The 21,723-nt window shown below is 51.7% G+C and overlaps 1 protein-coding gene across 3 annotated transcripts in view; it reads right to left on the minus strand.

The window, feature by feature from the left end:
• Positions 1–7,949: 7,949 nt before the first annotated feature.
• Positions 7,950–21,723, minus strand: part of SPOP (speckle type BTB/POZ protein) — a 37,800-nt gene continuing 24,026 nt past the window's right edge. For all 3 annotated transcript variants that reach the window (XM_054176840.1, XM_054176838.1, XM_054176839.1), the window contains 5 exons: positions 17,260–17,437; positions 16,285–16,340; positions 15,036–15,158; positions 9,243–9,385; positions 7,950–8,298 (listed from right to left, as the gene is read on the minus strand). In XM_054176840.1, the coding sequence (XP_054032815.1) occupies positions 8,154–8,298; positions 9,243–9,385; positions 15,036–15,158; positions 16,285–16,340; positions 17,260–17,437 (645 nt within the window). In that variant the 3' untranslated portion in view covers positions 7,950–8,153. The remainder of the gene's footprint in view (positions 8,299–9,242; positions 9,386–15,035; positions 15,159–16,284; positions 16,341–17,259; positions 17,438–21,723) is intronic.

Below are 21,723 nucleotides of genomic sequence, written 5' to 3' on the forward strand. Positions count from 1 at the left end.
TCCCTTCACCCAGATGAAGGCTGGGAAGCCTCACAGGTCAGCACACACACACACGCACACAGAGACACACAGAAGAAAAGAGGAATCAAGTATTTGGTGTTTAGATCCTCAGGAAGGGAGCTGGGAGCAGGGCAGCTGCGCTGCCTTCCGCCTCTGGAGCAGGGCAAGGGATTGACTGAGGTGCTTCTCCTTCTACCTTCTCCTCCCCTCACCCAGATGAAGGCTGGGAAGCCTCACAGGTCAGCAGACAGAGACACAAAAGAAAAGAGGAATCAAGTATTTGGTGTCTAGATCCTCAGGAAGAGAGCTGGGAGCAGGGCAGCTGCACTGCCTTCCGCCTCCGGAGCAGGGCAAGGGATTGATTGAGGTGTTTCTCCTTCCAGCTTCTCCTCCCTTCACCCAGATGAAGGCTGGGAAGCCTCACAGGTCAGCAGACAGAGACACAAAAGAAAAGAGGAATCAAGTATTTGGTGTCTAGATCCTCAGGAAGAGAGCTGGGAGCAGGGCAGCTGCACTGCCTTCCACCTGCAGAGCAGGGCAAGGGATTGACTGAGGTGCTTCTCCTTCCAGCCTCTCCTCCCCTCACCCAGATGAAGGCTGGGAAGCCTCACAGGTCAGCACACACACAAAAAGCCCCAAGCAGAGGAAGCAGGAGCAAGGAGGTAATAGGCAGAAGGAAGCAGATGAAAGGCTGAAAGGGGCTCTGGTTAACCCCCTTGGGGGAGCAGGGTGGGGATGAGAAGGAATCGAAGCCGGAGGAGGGAGGGAAGGGAGCGCAGAGGTTTCAACCTGGCTCCGGCCCTGCTGTGCTTCAGCAGAGCTGGTGGGGGGGAAGCCACCAAACCAAACCAAGGAAAACAAAGAAAAAGGCTGTGTGAAATATTGTTTGGCCAAACCTGCCACCCCCCCCTTCCTCGTGGGAATTGAAGTCTCCAACTGTTCAGCTGGCAGGGACACCTCGGCGGCAGCGCCGCACGGCCGCAGATTGCCAGCCGCCTCGAGCTGGCTCTCAGATGTGGGGAGGGGAAGGTGGCAGTGGGAGGTTTATGAACAGTATGCTCCAGCTCTGATGTTGTGATAAGCAGATGGCTGCAGCTCTATCATTTACAGCAGGAGAAAAAAATACAACCCCAACAGACCACCCCCCACCCCCCCCCCCCCAAAAAAGAAAAACCCCAACCCCAACCCCACCCAAGCAAACAAACACACAGCAGGGGAAAGAAGTAATGAGAGGAAATCATTCATTCACCTGCAGCTGGAGGAGAGGCTGAAGGAGTCACCTCCTGCACAGCTTTCATTCTAGACCTTCCCCAACAGCCCTGGCTCTGCAGGCAGGGCTGGGACAGCCAAGCACCAGAACAGATTCTCTTCCTGCAGGTTATCTCCCTGTCTCCAGGGGAAGAGGCTGCCAAATCTGGATCACTCTCCTGGAAGCATCTCCCTACGCCATCCCCCCCCCCCCTCCCTCCAGGAAAGAAGAGGGGAGGGGGAGAAAAAAAGGCTGAGGACAAGCAACATGAACAGCAGTTTGCTGTTGAAGAGCAGTTTGCTTTCCTCTTGGGACAGGCACGAAGCCAGCAGTGTCCCCATGCAGCCCAGCAGGGCTCCCAGGAGGAGCATGAGGAGCAGGGCAGGAGAGGGGATTCTGCCCCTTGACTCTGCTCTGCTGAGACCTCACCTCCAGTCCTGCCTCCAGTTCTGGTGTCCCCAGCACAAGAAGGACACAGAGCTGCTGGAAAGAGTCCAGGGGAGGCCACAAGGATGAGCCAAGGGCTGGAGCAGCTCTGCTGTGAGCACAGGCTGGGGGTGTTCAGGCTGGAGAAGACTCCAGGGACACCTTAGAGCTGGCTGCCAGTACCTGAAGGGATCCTGCAGGAAGGCTGCAGAGACTTTTCCTGAGGGTGTCCAGAGACAGGACAAGGAGGAATGGTTTGAGGCCAAGGGAGAGCAGGGTTAGGCTGGAGCTGAGGAAGAAGTTCTTCAGTCTGAGGGTGGTGAGACTCTGGGAGAGGCTGCCCAGGGAGGCTGTGGCTGCCTCCTGCCTGGAGGTGCTCAAGGCCAGGCTGGATGAAGCCTTGAGCAGCTGAGCCTCATTGAGAGCTGTCCCTGCCCATGGAGGGGAGGTTGGAGCAGATGCTCTCTGAGGTCCCCTTTCCAACCTGAGCCCTTCTGTGATTCCAACACGAACAGAGTTTGCTTTCCAGCACCACTTTGCTTTCTTCTAGTCACAGCTGCTTCCCAGGGCGCCGGCTGAGCCAGGGCCACTCCTCCACCAGTTGGTCACCAACGGGAGGAGGATAAAAGGTCTCCTCCAGGTCTGAGCACTTCAGTAAACAATGCAGCTGCTGCAGAGTAATTAAGACAGCTCTGTGCCACACGGACAGTTACCTGCCAACGGACTTCTCCTGTCTGGCTGCACTTCTAAAAGCCCCCAGCCAGCAGCAGGGTTGGGCTGTGAGAGGGCAGTGTGGGCAGAGCCTGCTCATGACTCAAGTGCTTTGCTTACCTGAGAGGCTAAATCCAACAGAAAACTAATGGATGGGGTTCAGGCAAGAGGTGGAGAAGTGGGAATCTGTCAGCTGCAGAAGGGCTTTCTACTCCACAGCCAGCTGTGTTGTTATGCTGAGAGTCTTGCTGGGGGAAGACAGAGAGGGGGGCAAGGACCCTCTGGTGAGTCACCACTTGATAAAGACAACAGTTGGCTTCAAAACACAGCAGCGTGGGGCTGGAATCCTCCTTCAGACAGGGGACAAGAGGCTGGGAGAGAAGAGGATGAGAAGAACATGAAACAGCAGAGGCAGCAGCCAGACAAAACAAAGAGTCCTCAGCTGTAATCCATTACCTGCCCTACCTGACCATCTTAAGGTCAGCTCAATTTGCCACTGCCCTGGCACTGCATATTTCAATCTCACCTCCCTGGAGAGCTGGGCTAATGATGACATAAATGGATGGTGTCTGCCTTACCCAGGCCTCCTGCCTTGCACCTTAATGTCATCAAACAGATGGTGGCTGAAGACTCTTCTCCCTTCCCAGAGCTAAGCAGGGAAAAGGAAGGAGCAGGGGGTCAGCTTCACACAGCTGTTAATAAACCAAACACTCTTCAGGAGGTCACCAGGACTTGCTGTGGGATGCAAACATGGAGCTGCATGGCAATTTCCATGGAGTCATGGAATCATCTGGGGCTGGAAAGGACCTTTTCAGCTCACCAGCTCCAGGCATTGTTTAAGCCCTAGCATGGTGCTAAACCACAGCCCTCAACACCACATCTCTACCTCCAGGGATGGGGATTCCAGCACCTCCCTGGGGACTCAAGCCCTGGGAGCCTCTTCCAGTGCCTGACAATAACAAACTGTAAAGATATAAAATCCTCTTGGGTCCTACCCAACATTGCTGTGGGTAATTCATTCAAGGTGTATAGCTACATTGGATGGTTTGGGCTGGAAGGGACCACAAGGATCAACCAGTTCCAGCCCCGCTGCCATGGGCAGGGACACCTCCCACCAGCCCAGGGTGCTCAAGGCCTCATCCAGCCTGGCCTTCAACACCTCCAGGCAGGAGGAATCCACAACCTCCCCTGGGCAACCTGTGCCAGGCTCTCCCCACCCTCACTGCCAAGAATCTCTTCCTCATCTCCAGTCTCAGTCTCCCCTCTCCCAGCTCAAAGCCATTGTCCCTCTGCCTGGCACTCCCAGCCCTTGCAGAAGTCCCTCCCCAGCTCTCCTGGAGCCCTCTTTAAATGCTGGAAGGCTGCTCTGAGGTCTCCCTGGAGTCTTCTCTTCTCCAGGCTGAGGAGCCCCAACTCTGGCACCCTGTTCACCATCAGGACACATCTGCTGACCTCATCCCTCCCCCAGCAAGTTGCTCTCCACATGCTGCAGGCTAAGAGCACAGCAGGGAGCAGCACAAGGTGCCAGGGCTGGGGGAGCACAACTGGGGCCAGCAGTCAGAGGAGCTGCAGCCTTCTGCAGCTGGAAGGCTGCTCTAAGGTCTCCCCACAGCCTTCTCTTCTCCAGGTTCAACAACCTCCAGGGAGTGGACGTCCACAACCTCCCTGGACAGCCTATGCCAGAGTCTCACCACCCTCACACTGAAGAACTTCCTCAGCTCCAGCCTACCCCTGCTCTCCCTCAGCTCCAAACCATTCCCCCTTGGCCTGGATCTAGACACCCTCAGGGAAAAGTCTCTCTGCAGCCTTCCTGCAGGATCCCTTCAGCTATTGGAAGGCAGCTCTGAGGTCCCCCTGGAGCAGTCCAGCTGCCACTGCCAAGCACTTCCAGACTCTTTTGTCTTGTGCTTGGGGGTTCTTGGTCAGCTTTAGCTTTTCAGCTGGGCAGGGGGAATGAGCATGACCCTAACCTGCCTCTTGCCCTCTGCTTTAAGATCAAAGTGGTGAAGTTTTCCTACATGTGGACCATAAACAACTTCAGCTTCTGCCGAGAGGAAATGGGGGAGGTCATCAAAAGCTCAACCTTTTCATCTGGAGCCAATGATAAACTCAAATGGTAAGAGACAGAGCAGAGAGGCTCATTCACCCTGCTTGGACACCTGGCTGGAAGAACTGGGGGGTTCCAGAGCACAGCAACTGCTTGCTCCTTGTCCTGCACACATTTCTGCCTTCCCTGCATCTACCACCCATGCACAGGGAGAAGGCTCAGAGGGGACCTCAGAGCTGCCTTCCACTAGCTGAAGGGACCCTGCAGGAAGGCTGCAGAGGGACTTCTCCTGAGGGTGGCTAGAGACAGGCCAAGGGGGAATGGTTTGCAGCTGAGGGAGAGCAGGGTTAGAGTGGAGCTGAGGAAGAAGTTCCTCAGTCTGAGGCTGGTGAGGCTCTGGAAGAAGCTGCCCAGGGAGGCTGTGGCTGCCTCCTCCCTGGAGGTGCTCAAGCCAGGCTGGATAAGGCCTGGAGCAGCTGAGCCTCGTTGAGAGGTGTCCCTGCCCATGGCAGGGAGGTTGGAGTTGATGATCTCTGAGGTGCCTTCCAACCTGAGCCCTTCTGTGATTTCCAGTACCTCAGAGTGGACTTTGGCCACCATCTGTATTTCCTGGGAGGTGTTCAGCCCCATGGCCACCTCTTTGCCTTGCTGCTGCTGTTCAGTGTTCAGCACTTTCTTGAAGCCCCTTTAGTTCCAGGTCCAAGCAGCCCCTCAGTGACCCAGTGAGTGTGACCTGGCCACCTCCAGCTCCCACTAGCCCAGGGGGTGCTCAAGGTCCCATCCTCACACTGAAGGGTGAGGGAGAGAAGGAAGGAAGGAAGGTGAGGGAGAGAAGGAAGGAAGGAAGGTAGGAAGGAAGGTGAGGGAGAGAAGGAAGGAAGGAAGGAAGGTAGGAAGGAAGGTGAGGGAGGGAAGGAAGGTAGGAAGGAAGGTGAGGGAGGGAAGGAAGGTAGGAAGGAAGGTGAGGGAGAGAAGGAAGGAAGGAAGGAAGGTGAGGGAGAGAAGGAAGGAAGGAAGGAAGGTGAGGGAGAGAAGGAAGGAAGGAAGGAAGGAAGGAAGGTGAGGGAGAGAAGGAAGGAAGGAAGGAAGGAAGGTGAGGGAGAGAAGGAAGGAAGGAAGGAAGGTGAGGGAGAGAAGGAAGGAAGGAAGGTGAGGGAGAGAAGGAAGGAAGGAAGGAAGGAAGGTGAGGGAGAGAAGGAAGGAAGGAAGGAAGGAAGGTGAGGGAGAGAAGGAAGGAAGGAAGGAAGGAAGGTGAGGGAGAGGGAAAAGCCTTCAAAGCCAACAGGACAAGAGCCCCACTCAAAGAAGAAAGCCAAAGGATACCAGAGGGTACAAAATAGTCATTATTTATATCTTCCAAAAGAAACCAAAACCAAAACAAAACCTCCCAAAACAACACCAAAACAACCCCCAAAGTCACCATCCACTTGGAAACTTCTTCCCTGCAAGGAGAGTGACTGAGAAAGGAACAGGGCCGGCTCCTGCAGCCAGGGACAAACAGTTGGTAGGAATCAATCAGCAACTCAGGACAGGGACTCTCCACACAGCTTCTCAGCAACCACAAAGTTTGGGCTGCTTTGCTTGGGTTGCTGGGGGCCTCCTCCTGTGCCTTTGGATTGGTTTTCTTTCTGTTTTTATTCTTTTTGTCCATTTTTTGTCCTTTTCCTGTTTTGTCCTTTGCATTTTTTTCCTTTCCTTTTTTTTTCCCCCTCCTTTTCCTTTTTTTCTTCTCATTTTTTCCATTTTTTTTCTTCTCCTTTTTTCCTTTTCCTTTCTCTTATTTTTTCCTTCTCATTTTTTTCCATTTTTTTCCTTTTCATTTTTCCTTTTAATTTCTTTTTTTTTCCTTTAATTTTTTTCTTCTTTTCATTCTTTTTTCTTCTCATTTTTTCCAATTTTTTTCTTCTCTTTTTTCCCTTTTCATTTTTAATTTTTTTCCAATTTTTTTTCTTCTCATATTTTCCTTTCAATTTTTTTTCTTTTTTTTCCCAATTTTTTTCTTTTTTAAATTTTCATTTTCTTCTAATTTTTTTCCATTTTTTTCTTCTGATTTTTTCCTTTTAATTTTTTTCATTTTTCCAATTTTTTTCTTCTATTTCATTTTTATCTTTTTTCCTTTTAATTTTTTCTTCATTTTTTTCCCCAATTTTTTTCTCCTCATTTTTTCCTTTTAACTTTTTCTCTTCATTTTTTCCTTTTAATTTTTTCTTCTCATTTTTTCCCAATTTTTTTCTTCTCATTTTTTCATTTTGTCCTTTTCATTTTGTTCATTTTTTCCAATTTTTCTCTTCTAGTTTTTCATTTTTCTTCTCATTTTTTCTTCTCATTTTTTCATTTTTTTTTTCCAAATTTTTTCTTCTAATTTTTTCCTTTTCATTTTTTCTCTCATTTTTTCCTTTTCATTTTTTCCCAATTTTTTTCTTTTAATTTTTTCCTTTCCTTTTTTTTTAATTCTTTTTTTTTTTCCTTTTCCTTTTTTTCTTTTCATTTTTTCTCCTTTTCATTTTTTTTCTTTCCATTTTTCTCCTTTTCAGTTTTTTTTTTTGGTCAGTTTCTCTCCTTTTCATTTTTTTCTCCATTTTTTCCTTATCATTATTTTTTTTTCTCCTTTTCATGATTTTTTTTTTTCCCAAAAGAAAAAAAAATTAAAAAGGGGGGAAAACAAAGCAAGGGGAAAAAAAATGCCCCCCAAACCCCCCCCTCCCCCCCATTTCCCATGAGATCTAAAAAACAAAACCCACCACCAAGGAACCGTTGCTCTCTGGTCAGCCAGCAAGCCCCAGACCAAGGGGGTTGGATTGTTAAGAGAGTCCTAAATCCAAAGCTTTGCCTTCAAGCCTCTTCACAGCCTCCTCCCACAACACACACACACACACAGAGCCTTCCTCTGGGCCTTCTCCCTTCAACCTCAGCTCAAAAAGTGATGATTTGTTTTGCCTTTTGCTTGGGTTTGGGGTTTGTTTTTTTGCAATTCACATACAAGTGCTACTAAACAGAGATCTTCCTGCTGCTGGGTGGCAAGGAGGAGTTACCCAAACGTCCACTCTTGAGTCTCAGCTGGAAGGACTTCAATTTCCTCCTCTGGTTTTTTTCTTTGCTGTTGTTGTCCTCGATATAAATACTTCTGGAGCTCCCATCAGGGCTATTTCCATTCCAGAACCACACTGGAAATATTTGGTGTGTGTGTGTGTGGGTTTGCTTGGGTCATTTTTCCTTTTAAACCCTCCAATCTTCTTTTCCCCACCCCCCCCAAAAAAAAAAACCAACAGACCCCACCCCAAAGAGCTAAAAATGTCCTCTCGCTCCAGGCATCTGACGACGTTTCGCTCTGGGCTGCCAGACGCAGAGAGATCCTTTTGCTGCCCCAAGTAGCCACTCCTGGCTCCTTCTGGCGCCAACCCCGCACTGAATTGACTCAGCCAAGTCGAAGGGAACACACAGACGATGCAGAGACAGGGATTGGTTAGGTTGAACAGCCCCAGAGCCCCCCAAGGCCCCCACCCTCCCCCCATCTCCCCCAAGTCGCTCGGGCGCTGTTGGCTCAGAGTCCGGCTGGCACGAAGCAGTCTCTTCCCCCCAGCAACAGAGTTAAAAAGCTCCACGGGTTTCGCTGTCTACCTGGTGGTCAAAAGGTGTGGGTTTGGTTTTTGTTGTTTTGACAGCAGCCCAGAGTTGGGTGCTGCTGCTTCCAGAAAAACACGAGGGGGCAGGGGAAGGCCTTTAGGATTGCTTCAGCCGCTTCCGTGGAGGGCCCAGGAAGGGACACTGCGCGGAGGCCAAGGAGCGGTACGCCTCGGCCACCAAGTGGGGATGGGACACCACCATGGACTTCCAGCCTGAGGTCTCCATCACGTCAGAAGCATGACTGGAAAGAAGAGAGAGGGATTCTGAAGTTAGCAGCTGGAGGGAGGGGAAAGGTTTCCAGCCTCTTGGCATGGTGGAGGATCAGAAAGGATTTGGAGAATCGTAGGCTGTTCAGTCTGGAGAAGAGAAGGCTCCCAGGTGACCTCATTGTGGCCTTCCAGGATCTGAAGGGGGCTCCAAGAAGGCTGGGGAGGGACTGCTCAGGATTTCAGGGAGTGATAGGACTGGGGGGAATGGAGTGAAGCTGGAGGTGGGGAGATTCAGATTGGATGTGAGGAGGAAGTTCTTCCCCATGAGAGTGGTGAAGCCCTGGAATGGGTTGTCCAGGGAGGTGGTTGAGGCCCCAGCCCTGGAGGTGTTTAAGCCCAGGCTGGCTGAGGCTCTGGCCAGGCTGATCTAGTGTGGGGTGTCCCTGCCCGTGGCAGGGGGGTTGGAACTGGATGATCCTTGTGGTCCCTTCCAACCCTGACTGATTCTATGATACTGTGGTAGGATGGGTTGGAAGAGATCACAAAGATCATAGAATCAATGAGGCTGGAAAAGACCTCAAAGATCATCAAGTCCAACCTGTCACCCAACACCTCCTGACAACTAAACCATGGCTCCAAGTGCCACATCCAATCCCCTCTTGAACCCCTCCAGGGCTGGGGACTCCACCACCTCCCTGGGCAGCCTGTTCCAGTGCCTGACCACTCTTGCAGCAAAGAAATTGTTCCTCATGTCCAACCTAAACCCTCCCTGGTGCAACTTGAGGCCATTTCCTCTTGTTCTGTCACCTGATACTTGTGAGAAGAGACCAACCCCCACCTCACTCCAACCTCCTTCCAGGGAGCTGCAGAGAGCAAGGAGGTCTCCCCTCAGCCTCCTTTTCTCCACGCTGAGCACCTTCGGCTCTGCAGACCCCTCCCCAGCTCTGCTGCAGCCCTGGCAGGAGATGCAACTCACTAGTTAATGAAGTCCACTGCTTGAGTTTTGAGTTGATCAGCACTGTGGAGGTCAGCCAGGATGAGGATCTCTGCTGCATTCTCCACGGACAGGTTGCTGCACAGGGCATCCTCACACATCACCTTGAGGCGCTCCAGGGCGTACTGCAAGAGACAAAGCACAGCAGAGTGACCCAGGAGAGAACACCCCAGCTGGCCTGATGTGAAGGCTTTTCTCTGGGCTCCTTCACTCTTCAGTACCAAGCTACTCTATCAACCAAGCTGAACACACCTCTTTGCTTTGGCTCTAGCAATGGCAGCTGTTACTCCAAGGCAGTGACCAGCAACCACCAAAGGAAAAGGTGAACCATGATGTGCCCACCCTGAGGAAAGCAATGGAGAGGAAACATACCCACCATGAACTCTCATCCTGGCCTCCTGCTGCTGCAGCCTTTGCTGCTGCTGTGTTCATGCTTTCAAATGAGAATGCCAGGTCACCTGCAGCACTTCCTCCCTCAGTTATCTCAAGGCACAGAATGCTAAAGCCAAACCTTTACTGCATGACAGTGTAAAGCAGGTTCAGTGGGAAGGCTTCTCTAGCCCTGAATGCTCCAGAGGTGTCCCCAGTGAGGTTTAGGCAGTTTGCACTCCACTTCTATGCTATTTCTGACCTAGACTTTAAGATTAGGTAAGTGGGGTGAGAGGACTGCTCAGCATGGTCTGCTCAGATGGAGCTGAGTGTGTGCTTGAGGGCCAAACTGAGGGACCTGATGCAGTGAAGTGCCCACTCCCACCATGGCCTAGAACCAAGGGCTTCACTCTGCTGCAGAAGACAAGGGGCAAGTTGGTCCCCACCTGTAGTGCTGAGGATAAAGTGGTTTAAGAAGCTGAAATCTCCTGGCTGGGAAGGCACTTTTTACAAGGGCTTGTGACAGGAAGAGGGGGAATGGGTTGAAGCTGGAAGAGAGCAGATTTAGACTGGAGAGACTTCTGGCAAGGGCTTGGAGCGACAGGAGGAGAGGCAATGGCTTTGAGCTGAAACAGGGCAGATTGAGGCTGGAGATCAAGAAGAAATTCTTGAGAGTGAGGGTGGGGAGACCCTGGAACAGGTTGCCCAGGGAGGATGTGGATGCCCCCTCCCTGGAGGTGTTCAAGGCCAGGCTGGATGAGGCCTTGAGCAACCTGAGGCTGGTGGGAGGTGTCCCTGCCCACGGCAGGGGGGTTGGAACTGGCTGATCTTGAAGGTCCCTTCCAACCCAAACCATTCCATGACCAGCCATGCTCAAGTGCTGCTGGTTTAGTACTACAAAGTCAAAGCTCCCTGACTCTTGTGACCATCCAGCACAGCATGTCTGCAACACTGGGCCAGCAGCTCTGCTCCAGCTTCACACCCTCAAGAGTTCCTCTCATTCCACTGTGCATTGGCCTCAACACCTTTCAGGTCCAGCCCCTTTAGTTTTGAGGCCATGTTGCTGGTTTGTGCAATCCAAAGGATGTGCTCAGAAGAGTGCAGAGTGCTGTCCTGTACCACCTTTCACAGTCTACTTCCTGCAGCACTTCACTCAGGATTTCAAAGTGCAATCAGCCCAAAGCAACAAAGTGGCCTTGAGCAGACTTCAAGAAGGTCAAGGCTTGGGGAAACCAAACCACTTGTTGTCAAGGCAAAAGAAACCCAACCCCCAAATCTCAGTCTTGCAGGACCAGCAGAGCTGGGAGCTGGGAGACTGAGCTGCTCCTCAAAGTCTTGCTAGGTGGGATCTGGTTATGGGCTTTGGATAAAACCAAGGGAATAGTGCAGCTAGAGAACTTGCAACTGAAAGGCACAGCCTGAAACTATCACATTCTGAATGGCTCTGAATATTCTAGATGCTGTGATTACATTTCAGAGGGATTAGGAGGGTAGCTCTGAGGCAGTTCTGAGTCCTAACATCAGCAGGACCTAAGCTTGAGGAGGGGACATTGAGCCTGGAGATGAGGAAGAAATTCTTTCTAGTGAGGGTGGGGAGGCACTGGAACAGGTTGCCCAGGGGAGGCTGTGGCTGCCCCTTCCCTGGAGCTGTTCAAGGCCAGGTTGGGTGAGGCCTTGAGCAGTCAAGTCTAGTTGAGAGGTGTCCCTGATGGGGGGAATTGGAGCAGATGGTCTCTGAGGTCCCTCCCAACCTAAGCCACTCTTGGATCAGTTTATATGACTGCCTTCAAATGCAGCAAATGATGCCCACAATGATCCCTTTTGTGATCTGGATGCTCTCCCCCACGCACCTACCATTTTCACTCCCATTTTCACTCCACAAAGCTCAGATTCCAATTACAGAGTTGTTGTAAAAGTAGCCCTCCTGGTCTCTCAGGTACCAAGATCTTTTTTTCTCCCTTTCCCCCCTCCCTCTTTTCTTAATTACACTTAAAAAACCACCCCCCAAAAACCAAAGCCCCAAACCACCTTACCTAACAGCACACCGACCCAAGAGGCTGAAACAGCATCTCCTGGGTGTTCAGGAGATGTGCTTTGCTTTGGGTTTGGTCTAATTACATCTTTCCCCCAAGAGACAGCAGGAACTCAGAGAAGAAGCTGTTTCAGTCTCTTGAGTAAACAGTAAATGTTTTATGTGCTCTCATGGAAGGCTTGGGATTTATTTATTTCTTTCCCACACCACTGAGTTTCAAAGAAGACAAAACAACAGCGACAACAAAACCAAACCAAACCAAAGCCAAACCAAAACAAAGCTGCATTAGAAGCCAGGAAACTGCAAAGTGTAAAAGCCTGCTCTGTGCTCAAAGGACTGCTTCTTACTTCCACTTGTCTCAGCTGAAGATGGGATGGGAGCTCTCAGTCAATGCTTTTTAAATATTGAAAGGAAAATGTGTGGCAATGATCCAGATGATCTTTAAGGTCCTCTCCAACCCAAAACCAGGCTGTGCCAAATCAGGCCAAGAATTTCCTTGTGTTATTCCCCACTTTTCATTGGAGCTGCAGTGGCCTAAACCGTGGCCCATGGAGCATTTCACCTCTCCAATCAGCACTTTTGGATGGAGCCCAGGTCTGCAGTGAGAGGGAAGCTGATGGTGGGGGGCGGTGGTTGAGTGGAACAAGGCTTAGCATGCATCCACAGCTTAAAAATCCACCACCCTACGTGGCACCCACAAGAGAATCCAAGGACTGAAGAAGCATGGAGACTGAACTACGCTCTCACCCCTAGAGGTGGTCCCTCCAGGTCAGAGTTGAGGCACAGTGGCAGGGCAGTGTGGAGAATCTTGCACTGCTGCTACCCGTGCTGAACCTGTTCGATGGATAAAGTCAGGACTTTAGTCTCCGAGTGCTGGCAAACTGGCATCTTGCACCAGCACTAAAGTTCACTTTTAAGAGAGAGAGAAAAAAAATAAAGCAAAAGGAAGGGGGAAAAAAAAAACCACCACAAAAAAAAGAACAAAGAAAAAGAAGAAAAATATTTAAAAGGAAAAAATTAGGAAAAAAAAGAAAGGAGGGAAAGGAGAGGAGGGAAAGGAGAGGAGGGAAAGGAGAGGAGGGAAAGGAGAGGAGGGAAAGGAGAGGAGGGAAAGGAGAGGAGGGAAAGGAGAGGAGGGAAAGGAGAGGAGGGAAAGGAGAGGAGGGAAAGGAGAGGAGGGAAAGGAGAGGAGGGAAAGGAGAGGAGGGAAAGGAGAGGAGGGAAAGGAGAGGAGGGAAAGGAGAGGAGGGAAAGGAGAGGAGGGAAAGGAGAGGAGGGAAAGGAGAGGAGGGAAAGGAGAGGAGGGAAAGGAGAGGAGGGAAAGGAGAGGAGGGAAAGGAGAGGAGGGAAAGGAGAGGAGGGAAAGGAGAGGAGGGAAAGGAGAGGAGGGAAAGGAGAGGAGGGAAAGGAGAGGAGGGAAAGGAGAGGAGGGAAAGGAGAGGAGGGAAAGGAGAGGAGGGAAAGGAGAGGAGGGAAAGGAGAGGAGGGAAAGGAGAGGAGGGAAAGGAGAGGAGAGAAAGGAGAGGAGGGAAAGGAGAGGAGGGAAAGGAGAGGAGGGAAAGGAGAGGAGGGAAAGGAGAGGAGGGAAAGGAGAGGAGGGAAAGGAGAGGAGGGAAAGGAGAGGAGAGAAAGGAGAGGAGGGAAAGGAGAGGAGGGAAAGGAGAGGAGGGAAAGGAGAGGAGGGAAAGGAGAGGAGGGAAAGGAGAGGAGGGAAAGGAGAGGAGGGAAAGGAGAGGAGGGAAAGGAGAGGAGGGAAAGGAGAGGAGGGAAAGGAGAGGAGGGAAAGGAGAGGAGGGAAAGGAGAGGAGGGAAAGGAGAGGAGGGAAAGGAGAGGAGGGAAAGGAGAGGAGGGAAAGGAGAGGAGAGAAAGGAGAGGAGAGAAAGGAGAGGAGAGAAAGGAGAGGAGAGAAAGGAGAGGAGAGAAAGGAGAGGAGAGAAAGGAGAGGAGAGAAAGGAGAGGAGAGAAAGGAGAGGAGAGAAAGGAGAGGAGGGAAAGGAGAGGAGAGAAAGGAGAGGAGAGAAAGGAGAGGAGAGAAAGGAGAGGAGAGAAAGGAGAGGAGAGAAAGGAGAGGAGAGAAAGGAGAGGAGAGAAAGGAGAGGAGAGAAAGGAGAGGAGAGAAAGGAGAGGAGAGAAAGGAGAGGAGAGAAAGGAGAGGAGAGAAAGGAGAGGAGAGAAAGGAGAGGAGAGAAAGGAGAGGAGAGAAAGGAGAGGAGAGAAAGGAGAGGAGAGAAAGGAGAGGAGAGAAAGGAGAGGAGAGAAAGGAGAGGAGGAAAAAAGAAGGAAAAAGGAAAAAAGAAGAGAAAGAATAAAAAGTAAAAAAGAAAGAAAAAGGGGGAAAAAAGGAAAAAAAAAAAGGAAATCAAGGTTTGGTTATATATCACAAGTGGTCAGTGGTTAAGGTCAAGCTGGCCAGCTGAGCACTCTCTTCCATCCTTGGTGCTGCAAAGGGAAGGAGGCAGTGGCTGCTGGCTACCAGCAGCCTTCCAGTCAGACCATCCCCAACACCTCCCTGGGCAAGGACCCTGCAAAACCACAGCTGGGTTAGGCAAAAGGGCTTCCTCCAGAGCACCCCTTCTGTGCAGAAACACCAAGGGACTGCCACTGCAAAAAAACACACCCCAACAACAAACCAAAAATGAAACAGCAGGACCTTCCCACTCTTGGCTAGCCATCACTTGAGAGCATCTCTTGAAAGCTGCTGAGATAACCAGGCAGAGCAGAAGGAGGAGCAGGCCCTGCTTGCCAAGACTGAAAACTGCTTTGGAGGTTTGGTTGTAGTCACACTAAGAAAATAGAAGTGAAAACAAACACCACCAGCACCAAAAACAATCAATCATGTCAGGGTCCACCCTGGCATTTGTCTTCTCACTGCCAGCTCTTAGGCTAGGGTTAGGCTGAATCAGAGGTGGCCTCTGTAATGGTAAGAAAATGCTTCCAAATGAGCAGTAGAGAGAGAAAATCCTGGATTGGTCTGTGAGAGATCTACACAGCTGGGAGGATCTAGCAGAGAGGAGAACATCCTGGATTGGTCTGACAGAGATCTACACAGCTGGGAGGATCTAGCAGAGAGGAGAACATCCTGGATTGGTCTGACAGAGATCTACACAGCTGGGAGGATCTAGCAGAGAGGAGAACATCCTGGATTGGTCTGTGACAGAGAGCTCTACACAGCTGGGAGGATCTTCTAGGTCCATCCTAGCTTAGAGGTGTCTCTCCCATGCAGCTTTATCTAGAAGGCACAAGCAAGAGGACTGCCCCAAGCCCGAGGAGCACAGCTGAGGGCAGCCGCCTCCGAGGAGCGCTGCCTTCAAACGAAGCAAGGCACAAATCATTCCTGGCTTCCTCTCAACACCCCCCAAAATCCCAACTGTACCTTGTCAGCAGCTGCCAGCAAGTCATCAGCCATTTTGTCAAGATTTGGTGCCTTCCCAGTGTAAATAAAGCACATCATTTCCTTAAACACTTCAGGCTCCACATCATTGATCTCAACCCGATTCTGCATCAGAAAAACGAAGCTCATTAAGATCCTGACAAGAGGCCAAAGGTTTCTCTCTCCCCAAGCTTGCTTTCAAGTATGGAGAGGCTTGTGGGTTGGTTGGGTGGGGGTTTTCTGGGCTACAAACTGCTCAGAATGTTTTTAACTACTTGGAAAAAAAGAAAGGAAAAAAAAAGGGGGAAACAAAAGAGAAGAAAAGGAAGAAGAAGAAGAAGAGGAGGAAAGAAAGGGAAGAAGAGGAGGAAAGAAAGGGAAGAAGAGGAGGAAAGAAAGGGAAGAAGAGGAGGAAAGAAAGGGAAGAAGAGGAGGAAAGAAAGGGAAGAAGAGGAGGAAAGAAAGGGAAGAAGAGGAGGAAAGAAAGGGAAGAAGAGGAGGAAAGAAAGGGAAGAAGAGGAGGAAAGAAAGGGAAGAAGAGGAGGAAAGAAAGGGAAGAAGAGGAGGAAAGAAAGGGAAGAAGAGGAGGAAAGAAAGGGAAGAAGAGGAGGAAAGAAAGGGAAGAAGAGGAGGAAAGAAAGGGAAGAAGAGGAGGAAAGAAAGGGAAGAAGAGGAGGAAAGAAAGGGAAGAAGAGGAGGAAAGAAAGGGAAGAAGAGGAGGAAAGAAAGGGAAGAAGAGGAGGAAAGAAAGGGAAGAAGAGGAAGAAGAGGAGGAAAGAAAGGGAAGAAGAGGAAGAAGAGGAGGAAAGAAAGGGAAGAAGAGGAAGAAGAGGAGGAAAGAAAGGGAAGAAGAGGAAGAAGAGGAGGAAAGAAAGGGAAGAAGAGGAAGAAGAGGAGGAAAGAAAGGGAAGAAGAGGAAGAAGAGGAGGAAAGAAAGGGAAGAAGAAGAAGAGAACAATGTGGATGGAAGAAGAAAAGGCCTAAGTTGCATTTGACATTCTCCACTTCTCCTCATCCCACCCCAGGCTCTTTCCCCAAGAGTAACAAAGGTAACAATTGCCTCCTTGATCCCTTTCTTCCTCCCTTCAGGACAGCTCAAGCAGAGACCTGCAGCTAACGTGAGAGAGAGAGTTAAAAGGTGACAAGAGTCACAGACACTACCTATAAAGGTTAGCTGACCAGTGATGCTAAGAGTTGACTAGGGAGGGCTATGAAGCTAGCTGGAGAAGTCCTCCTCCCTTCAGGAACTTACCTTCTTGCTCTCTTCCATCTCATGCTCAAACATGGCGCTGAAAACCGGGGAACGCGCTGCGGCGGCGGGGGAGGGAAATGAAACACAGTTAGAGAAGCTCTCCTGCTCCTCAGGAGGAGCTAAGTGCAGCCTGGCAACACCTCTACCACTGGCCTGCTGCCCCCAGGCAGGAGAAAGCCTTCTAGAGCAGATGGGGCAGACTGGGTACTGCTGGGAAAGAAGCACAGGCTGGGACTGGAAAACATTTGTGTGGCTGCTGGAGCTTCCAAGCGGGTGTGGGAGAGGTGGTGATGTCCCTTCATGGAGTGCTAGGGGTTGGAAGGGACCTTCAAGAGCATCCAGTTCCAACCCCCTGCCAAAGCAGGACTCAGAGCATGGTCTGGGCTGGAAGGGACCTTCAAGAGCATCCAGTTCCAACCCCCTGCCAAAGCAGGACTCAGAGCATGGTCTGGGCTGGAAGGGACCTTCAAGATCATCCAGTTCCAACCCCCTGCCATGGGCAGGGACACCTCCCACCAGCCCAGGTGCTCAAGGCCTCATCCAACCTAGCATCACCTAGAGCAGGTCACACAGGAACAGGTCCAGGTGGATTTTGAAAGCCTCTAGAGGTGACTCCAGCAGCTCTCTGGGCAGCCCAAGGTTGAAGAGTACTTGAGTGGTAGGCTGTGTTTCTTGGCTTGACAAGGAAGTATCCCTCTGGAGAAGTGCTAACTTCTCCTTACAGACACTTCAGGAGGACCCTACAGCCACCAAAGGTTCCACCTCCCATCCCTGCTGGCAGGAGGCAGGCAACTGAACCCCGAGCAGGGATTGCCTCTCCCTGTCCCAGCTCACAAACCACCTCTCGACTCCAGCTCGAGGGTTAAAAGAGCTGCAGAAGCCTCCTTTCCAGTCCAAGCACCTCCAAAGCAAAAGCCTCTTGCCATGGTGGCGGTGTCTCCTATCCTGCTAAGGTCCAGCCAGCTCAATACCGACCTGCTAGGATGGCTTTGTGAGCCTTGAACTCCTGGCCTGCAACGCACAGACAGCAGTCCGTGAAGCGCGAGTTCTCCCAGAGTCCTCCCAGCTCATCTGCCAAGCGGCACTCCGGGACCTTCACCATGTTCATGGTGTTCTGGCCAGAGATATTGACAGAGTCCTGCACCACACTCACCTGCAGGGCAAAAGAACAGGGGATTATGGAGGAGAAAAGGGGGAGGCAGAAAGGGGGAGGCAGAAAGGGGGAGGCAGAAAGGGGGAGGCAGAAAGGGGGAGGCAGAAAGGGGGAGGCAGAAAGGGGGAGGCAGAAAGGGGGAGGCAGGGCACCATGGCACCAAGGGCCTCTTCCTAAACACCTCCAGGGATGGGGACTCCACCACCTCCCTGGGCAGCACATCCCAAAGGCCAATCTCTCTTGCTGGGAAGAACTTCTTCCTAACATCCAGCCTGATCCTCCCCTTGTGCAGCTTAAGACTGTGTCCTCTTGTTCTGGTGCTGGGAGAAGAGACCAACCCCCAGCTGGCTCCAGCCTCCCTTCAGGGAGTTGTAGAGAGCAAGAAGGTCTCCCCTGAGCCTCCTCTTCTGCAGGCTAAGCAACCCCAGCTCCCTCAGCCTCTCCTCCCAGGGCTGTGCCCCAGACCCCTCCCCAGCTTTGTTGCCCCTCTCTGGACACCTTCCAGCACCTCAACATCTTTCCTAAACTGAGGAGCCCAGAACTGGACCCAGGACTCAAGGTGTGGCCTAACCAACAACCCAAAGCCTCAGACATTGACACTGCCTAAAGGAGGTTTGATTGGGTGCATTAAGCATGGCCAGCAGGACAAGGGAGGTTTTCCTCCTGGCTCTGCTCTGCCCTGGTGAGGCCACAGCTGGAGTACTGGGGGTTCAGTTCTGGGCTCCCCAGTTCAAGAGAGACAGGGACCTACTGGACAGAGTCCAGCAGAAGCTACAAAGATGCTGAGGGGCCTGGAACATCCCTGTGAGAAGCATCTCTGTGCTGTGGCTCTGGTCAAACCGATCTGGGGGAAAGCATCTCTGCCCATAGCAGCAGGGCTGGAACTGGATGATCCTTGAGGCCCCTTCCAACCCTGCCAATTCTGTGACTCTGGCAAAGGCTGAGAGCCCTGGGGCTGCTGAGCCTGCAGAAGACTGAGAAGAGATCTCCTTGTTTACAGATACTTGAGAGGTGGGTGTGAAGAACAAGGGGCCAGACTCTTTTTCAGCGGGCCAAGGGCACAAACTGCGACTGAGGAAGTTCCATCTGACAGTGAGGAGAAGCTTCTTTGGTGTGAGAGTGCTGGAACCCTAGAGCAGGCTGCCCAGAGAGGTTGTGGAGTCTCCTGCTCTGGAGAGCTTCCAACCCCAACTGAGCACTGTGATCCTGTGTGGCCTTCTCTGGCAGGAGGGGCTGGATTAGATGACCTCCAGACATTCCCTTCCAACCCTTACCATTCTATGAGTCAATGACTGTTTCCAGGGCAGGTGAAGGGAAATGCAGAGCAAACCCTTCAAGCCCAATCCCTGTATGGCTAAAAAAACATCTCCATTTGAAGGGATCCTTTCAAAAGTGCTTTCTGCTCCTCCAGAGTGTCCATCCCCAGCCCTGCATCACACCAGGAGACTCTCTTCTTGAGCACAAACTGAGAGCACTTCTGTGAACTGAATCAGAACTTGATTAAGTGGTTTCTAAGGAAGTGGACCCTTATTGTTCTGCTTTTATAGACACCACCACTGACCTAGTTTACTTTTTTCCCCCCTTCTGTCAACACTCTCAAACCCTTCCCAATCAATAATGCAACACAGCAGCACAAATGAAAACGAAGCACAGGGAGAGCTCCTCCAGCCGAGCGCCGCAGCCGCGCGCGGGCAGAGCCTGACCTCCCCAGGCCCTGCTGCTTCTGCCTCTCCACTTCACAGACCCCCCAGCATGGGGAGGCTCACAAGAGACCCTCTAGAGATCAGCCCAAGCCCCCTGCTAAAGCAGGGCACCCACAGCAGCTTGCCCAGCAGCACAATGGCCAGGGGGGGTTGGAAGCTCTCCACACCAGGAGGCTCCACAACCTCTCTGGGCAGCCTGCTCCAGGGCTCAGCAGCCTCACACCAAACAACTTTCTTCTCCTGTTCAGATGGAGCCTCCTGGGTGCCAGTTTGTGCCCTTTGCCCCTGGTCCTGGGCATCACTGAGCAGAGTCTGGCCCCAGCCTCTTGCCCCCCAGCCTTTAGCTCCTGCTGAGCACTGCTCAGCTCCCCTCTGGGGCTGCTCTTCTCCAGGCTCTCAGCCTTTGCTCCTCACAGAGCTGCTCCAGGCCCCTCAGAATCTTCACTGCCTCTGCTGGACTCTCTCCAGCAGTTCCCTGTCTCTTGAACTGGACTCAGTACTCCAGGTGTGTGCTCCCCAGCTCCAAGAGAGATTTCTTTGAGAGTTCAACACTTCCACCACATGGGAAGATACAATTGACAACAGCTCTGAACAGCAGCCTCCTGCCCAGTGATGAAGCTTTGGGGAAGGCAGAGATTCCTCATTACTTGCTCTGAAGCAGCCAGGGTGAGGCAGGGGCCACAGGCAGCTGTCCTGGCTGATGAGTAACCCACACCAAAGGAACTGCTCAGCACCTGCTCACCACCAGGGCACTGCTGTTAACCACAGCAGATCTCAGACCTTCCTCTGCAGGCTCCAATCAGGGGAGATCAGAGTGACTAAAGCCACCCCACCACGGCACAGAAGGAAGGGAGAAGCTGACTGCCAGGGGAGCTTAGGTGAGCATTTCCTGGATTTGCTGTCAAGCCCAAGCTAAATTTCACTTCTATTAATAGCCAGTGGCCCAAGAAGGGCAACAGACAGAGGAAGCTTCAGGGTTATGTAAAAGAAGGAAATGATGAAGTGAGGGAGGTGACAGAAGCATCTTCAAAGGGCAAAAAAACCCTGCTGACAGCACATACACCAAAGTCTTCAGAAGCCTCCAGTGGGTTCCTGATGGCAGCCACATCTCCTCCCCCCTCTGCTCTGCCCTGCTGAGACCACACCTGGAGTGCTGTGTCCAGTTTGGGCCCCCCAGTTCAAGAAGGACAGGGATCTGCTGGGCTGAGTCCACAGAGGCTTGTGAGGATGATGAAGGGGCTTCACCATCTCTGCTGTGAAGAAAGGCTGAGAGCCCTGGGGCTGTTCAGTCTGGAGAAGAGAAGGCTGAGAGGGGATCTGATCAGTGTCTATAAATGCCTGAGGGGTGGGTGCCAAGGTGAAGGTGCCAGGCTCTTTTTGGTGGTACCCAGTAGCAAGCCAAGGAACCACAGGTATGAGCTGGCTCCACCTCAACAAAGCCCCAGGAAGGGGGAAAAAAAATGAAAGGGGAAAGAAAGCCCCAAAAAGGAAAGAAAAGGAAGGAGAGGGGAGGAAAAAAGGCACCAGGACAAAAACAGAAAGAGGGAGAGGATAAAAAATAGCCACAGGAAGGTAAAAAGGAAAGAGAGGAGATAAAAACCTCTCAACCCCTAAACAAGCTGTTAGAAGCTCTTGCCAGACTGCTTCCAGCCAGCAAACCCTTCCCTTCTGAGATCACTAAACAGAAGCTGCCTTACAGGCTAGGCTGCAGAACAAGCTGAAAGAGGAAGCAGAAGATCTCAGGGCCAGGTGAAGCCAGCAAGTGTTCTCTTGATCCAGAACAAGCCAAGCCACTGAGCTGAAGCTTTTGAAGGGAGTCATTCAGCACAGCTCTGACTGGCTGCCAAGCCTGCTGCTGGGTCTCAGGTTGATCTGCATCTGGCCTCACAAATTCCCTCCTCAGACATTCCCACTTTCACTCCCAGACTGAGTTTTCTGGCTCTTCTGTCACAAAGGGTAACTGCCAGACTTAGGGAGGTGTCAGCCAGGGCACTCTCCTCTTCTCCTCCCACACTGAGCCAAGTGGCAAAGGAAAGGTTCCCCTCGTGATCACTGAAGGATGCTGCTGGTTGAACACCCAACCTTTAGGAGAGGTTTGCCAAGGTCAACATCTGCATGGAGAGAGTCCAGAGGAGGCCACAAGGATGAGCCAAGGGCTGGAGCAGCTCTGCTGTGAGCACAGGCTGAGGGAGCTGGGGCTGTGCAGCCTGGAGAAGACTCCAGGGAGACCTCAGAGCTGCCTTCCAGTATCTGAAAGGATGCTACAGGCAGGCTGCAGAGGGACTTTCCCTGAGGGTGCCTAGAGGCAGGCCAAGGGGGAATGGTTTGCAGTTGAGGGGGAGCAGGGTTAGAGTGGAGCTGAGAAGAAGCTGTGGGGCTGAGGAAGAAGCTGTGGGGCTGTTCAAGGCCAGGTTGGACGAGGCCTTGTGCAGCTGAGTCTAGCTGAGAGCTGTCCCTGCCCATGCTGGGGAGGTTGGAGCAGGTGATCCCTGAAGTCCCTTCCATCCTAAACCATTCTGTGGTTCTATGACAACCAAAGAAACCTGAAAACAAAAAGCACACACACCCCCCTCCCCAAAGCCA

Source organism: Dryobates pubescens, chromosome 36 (genome assembly GCF_014839835.1).
Source record: "Dryobates pubescens isolate bDryPub1 chromosome 36, bDryPub1.pri, whole genome shotgun sequence".
In the NCBI taxonomy this organism is placed as follows: Eukaryota; Metazoa; Chordata; class Aves; order Piciformes; family Picidae; genus Dryobates; species Dryobates pubescens.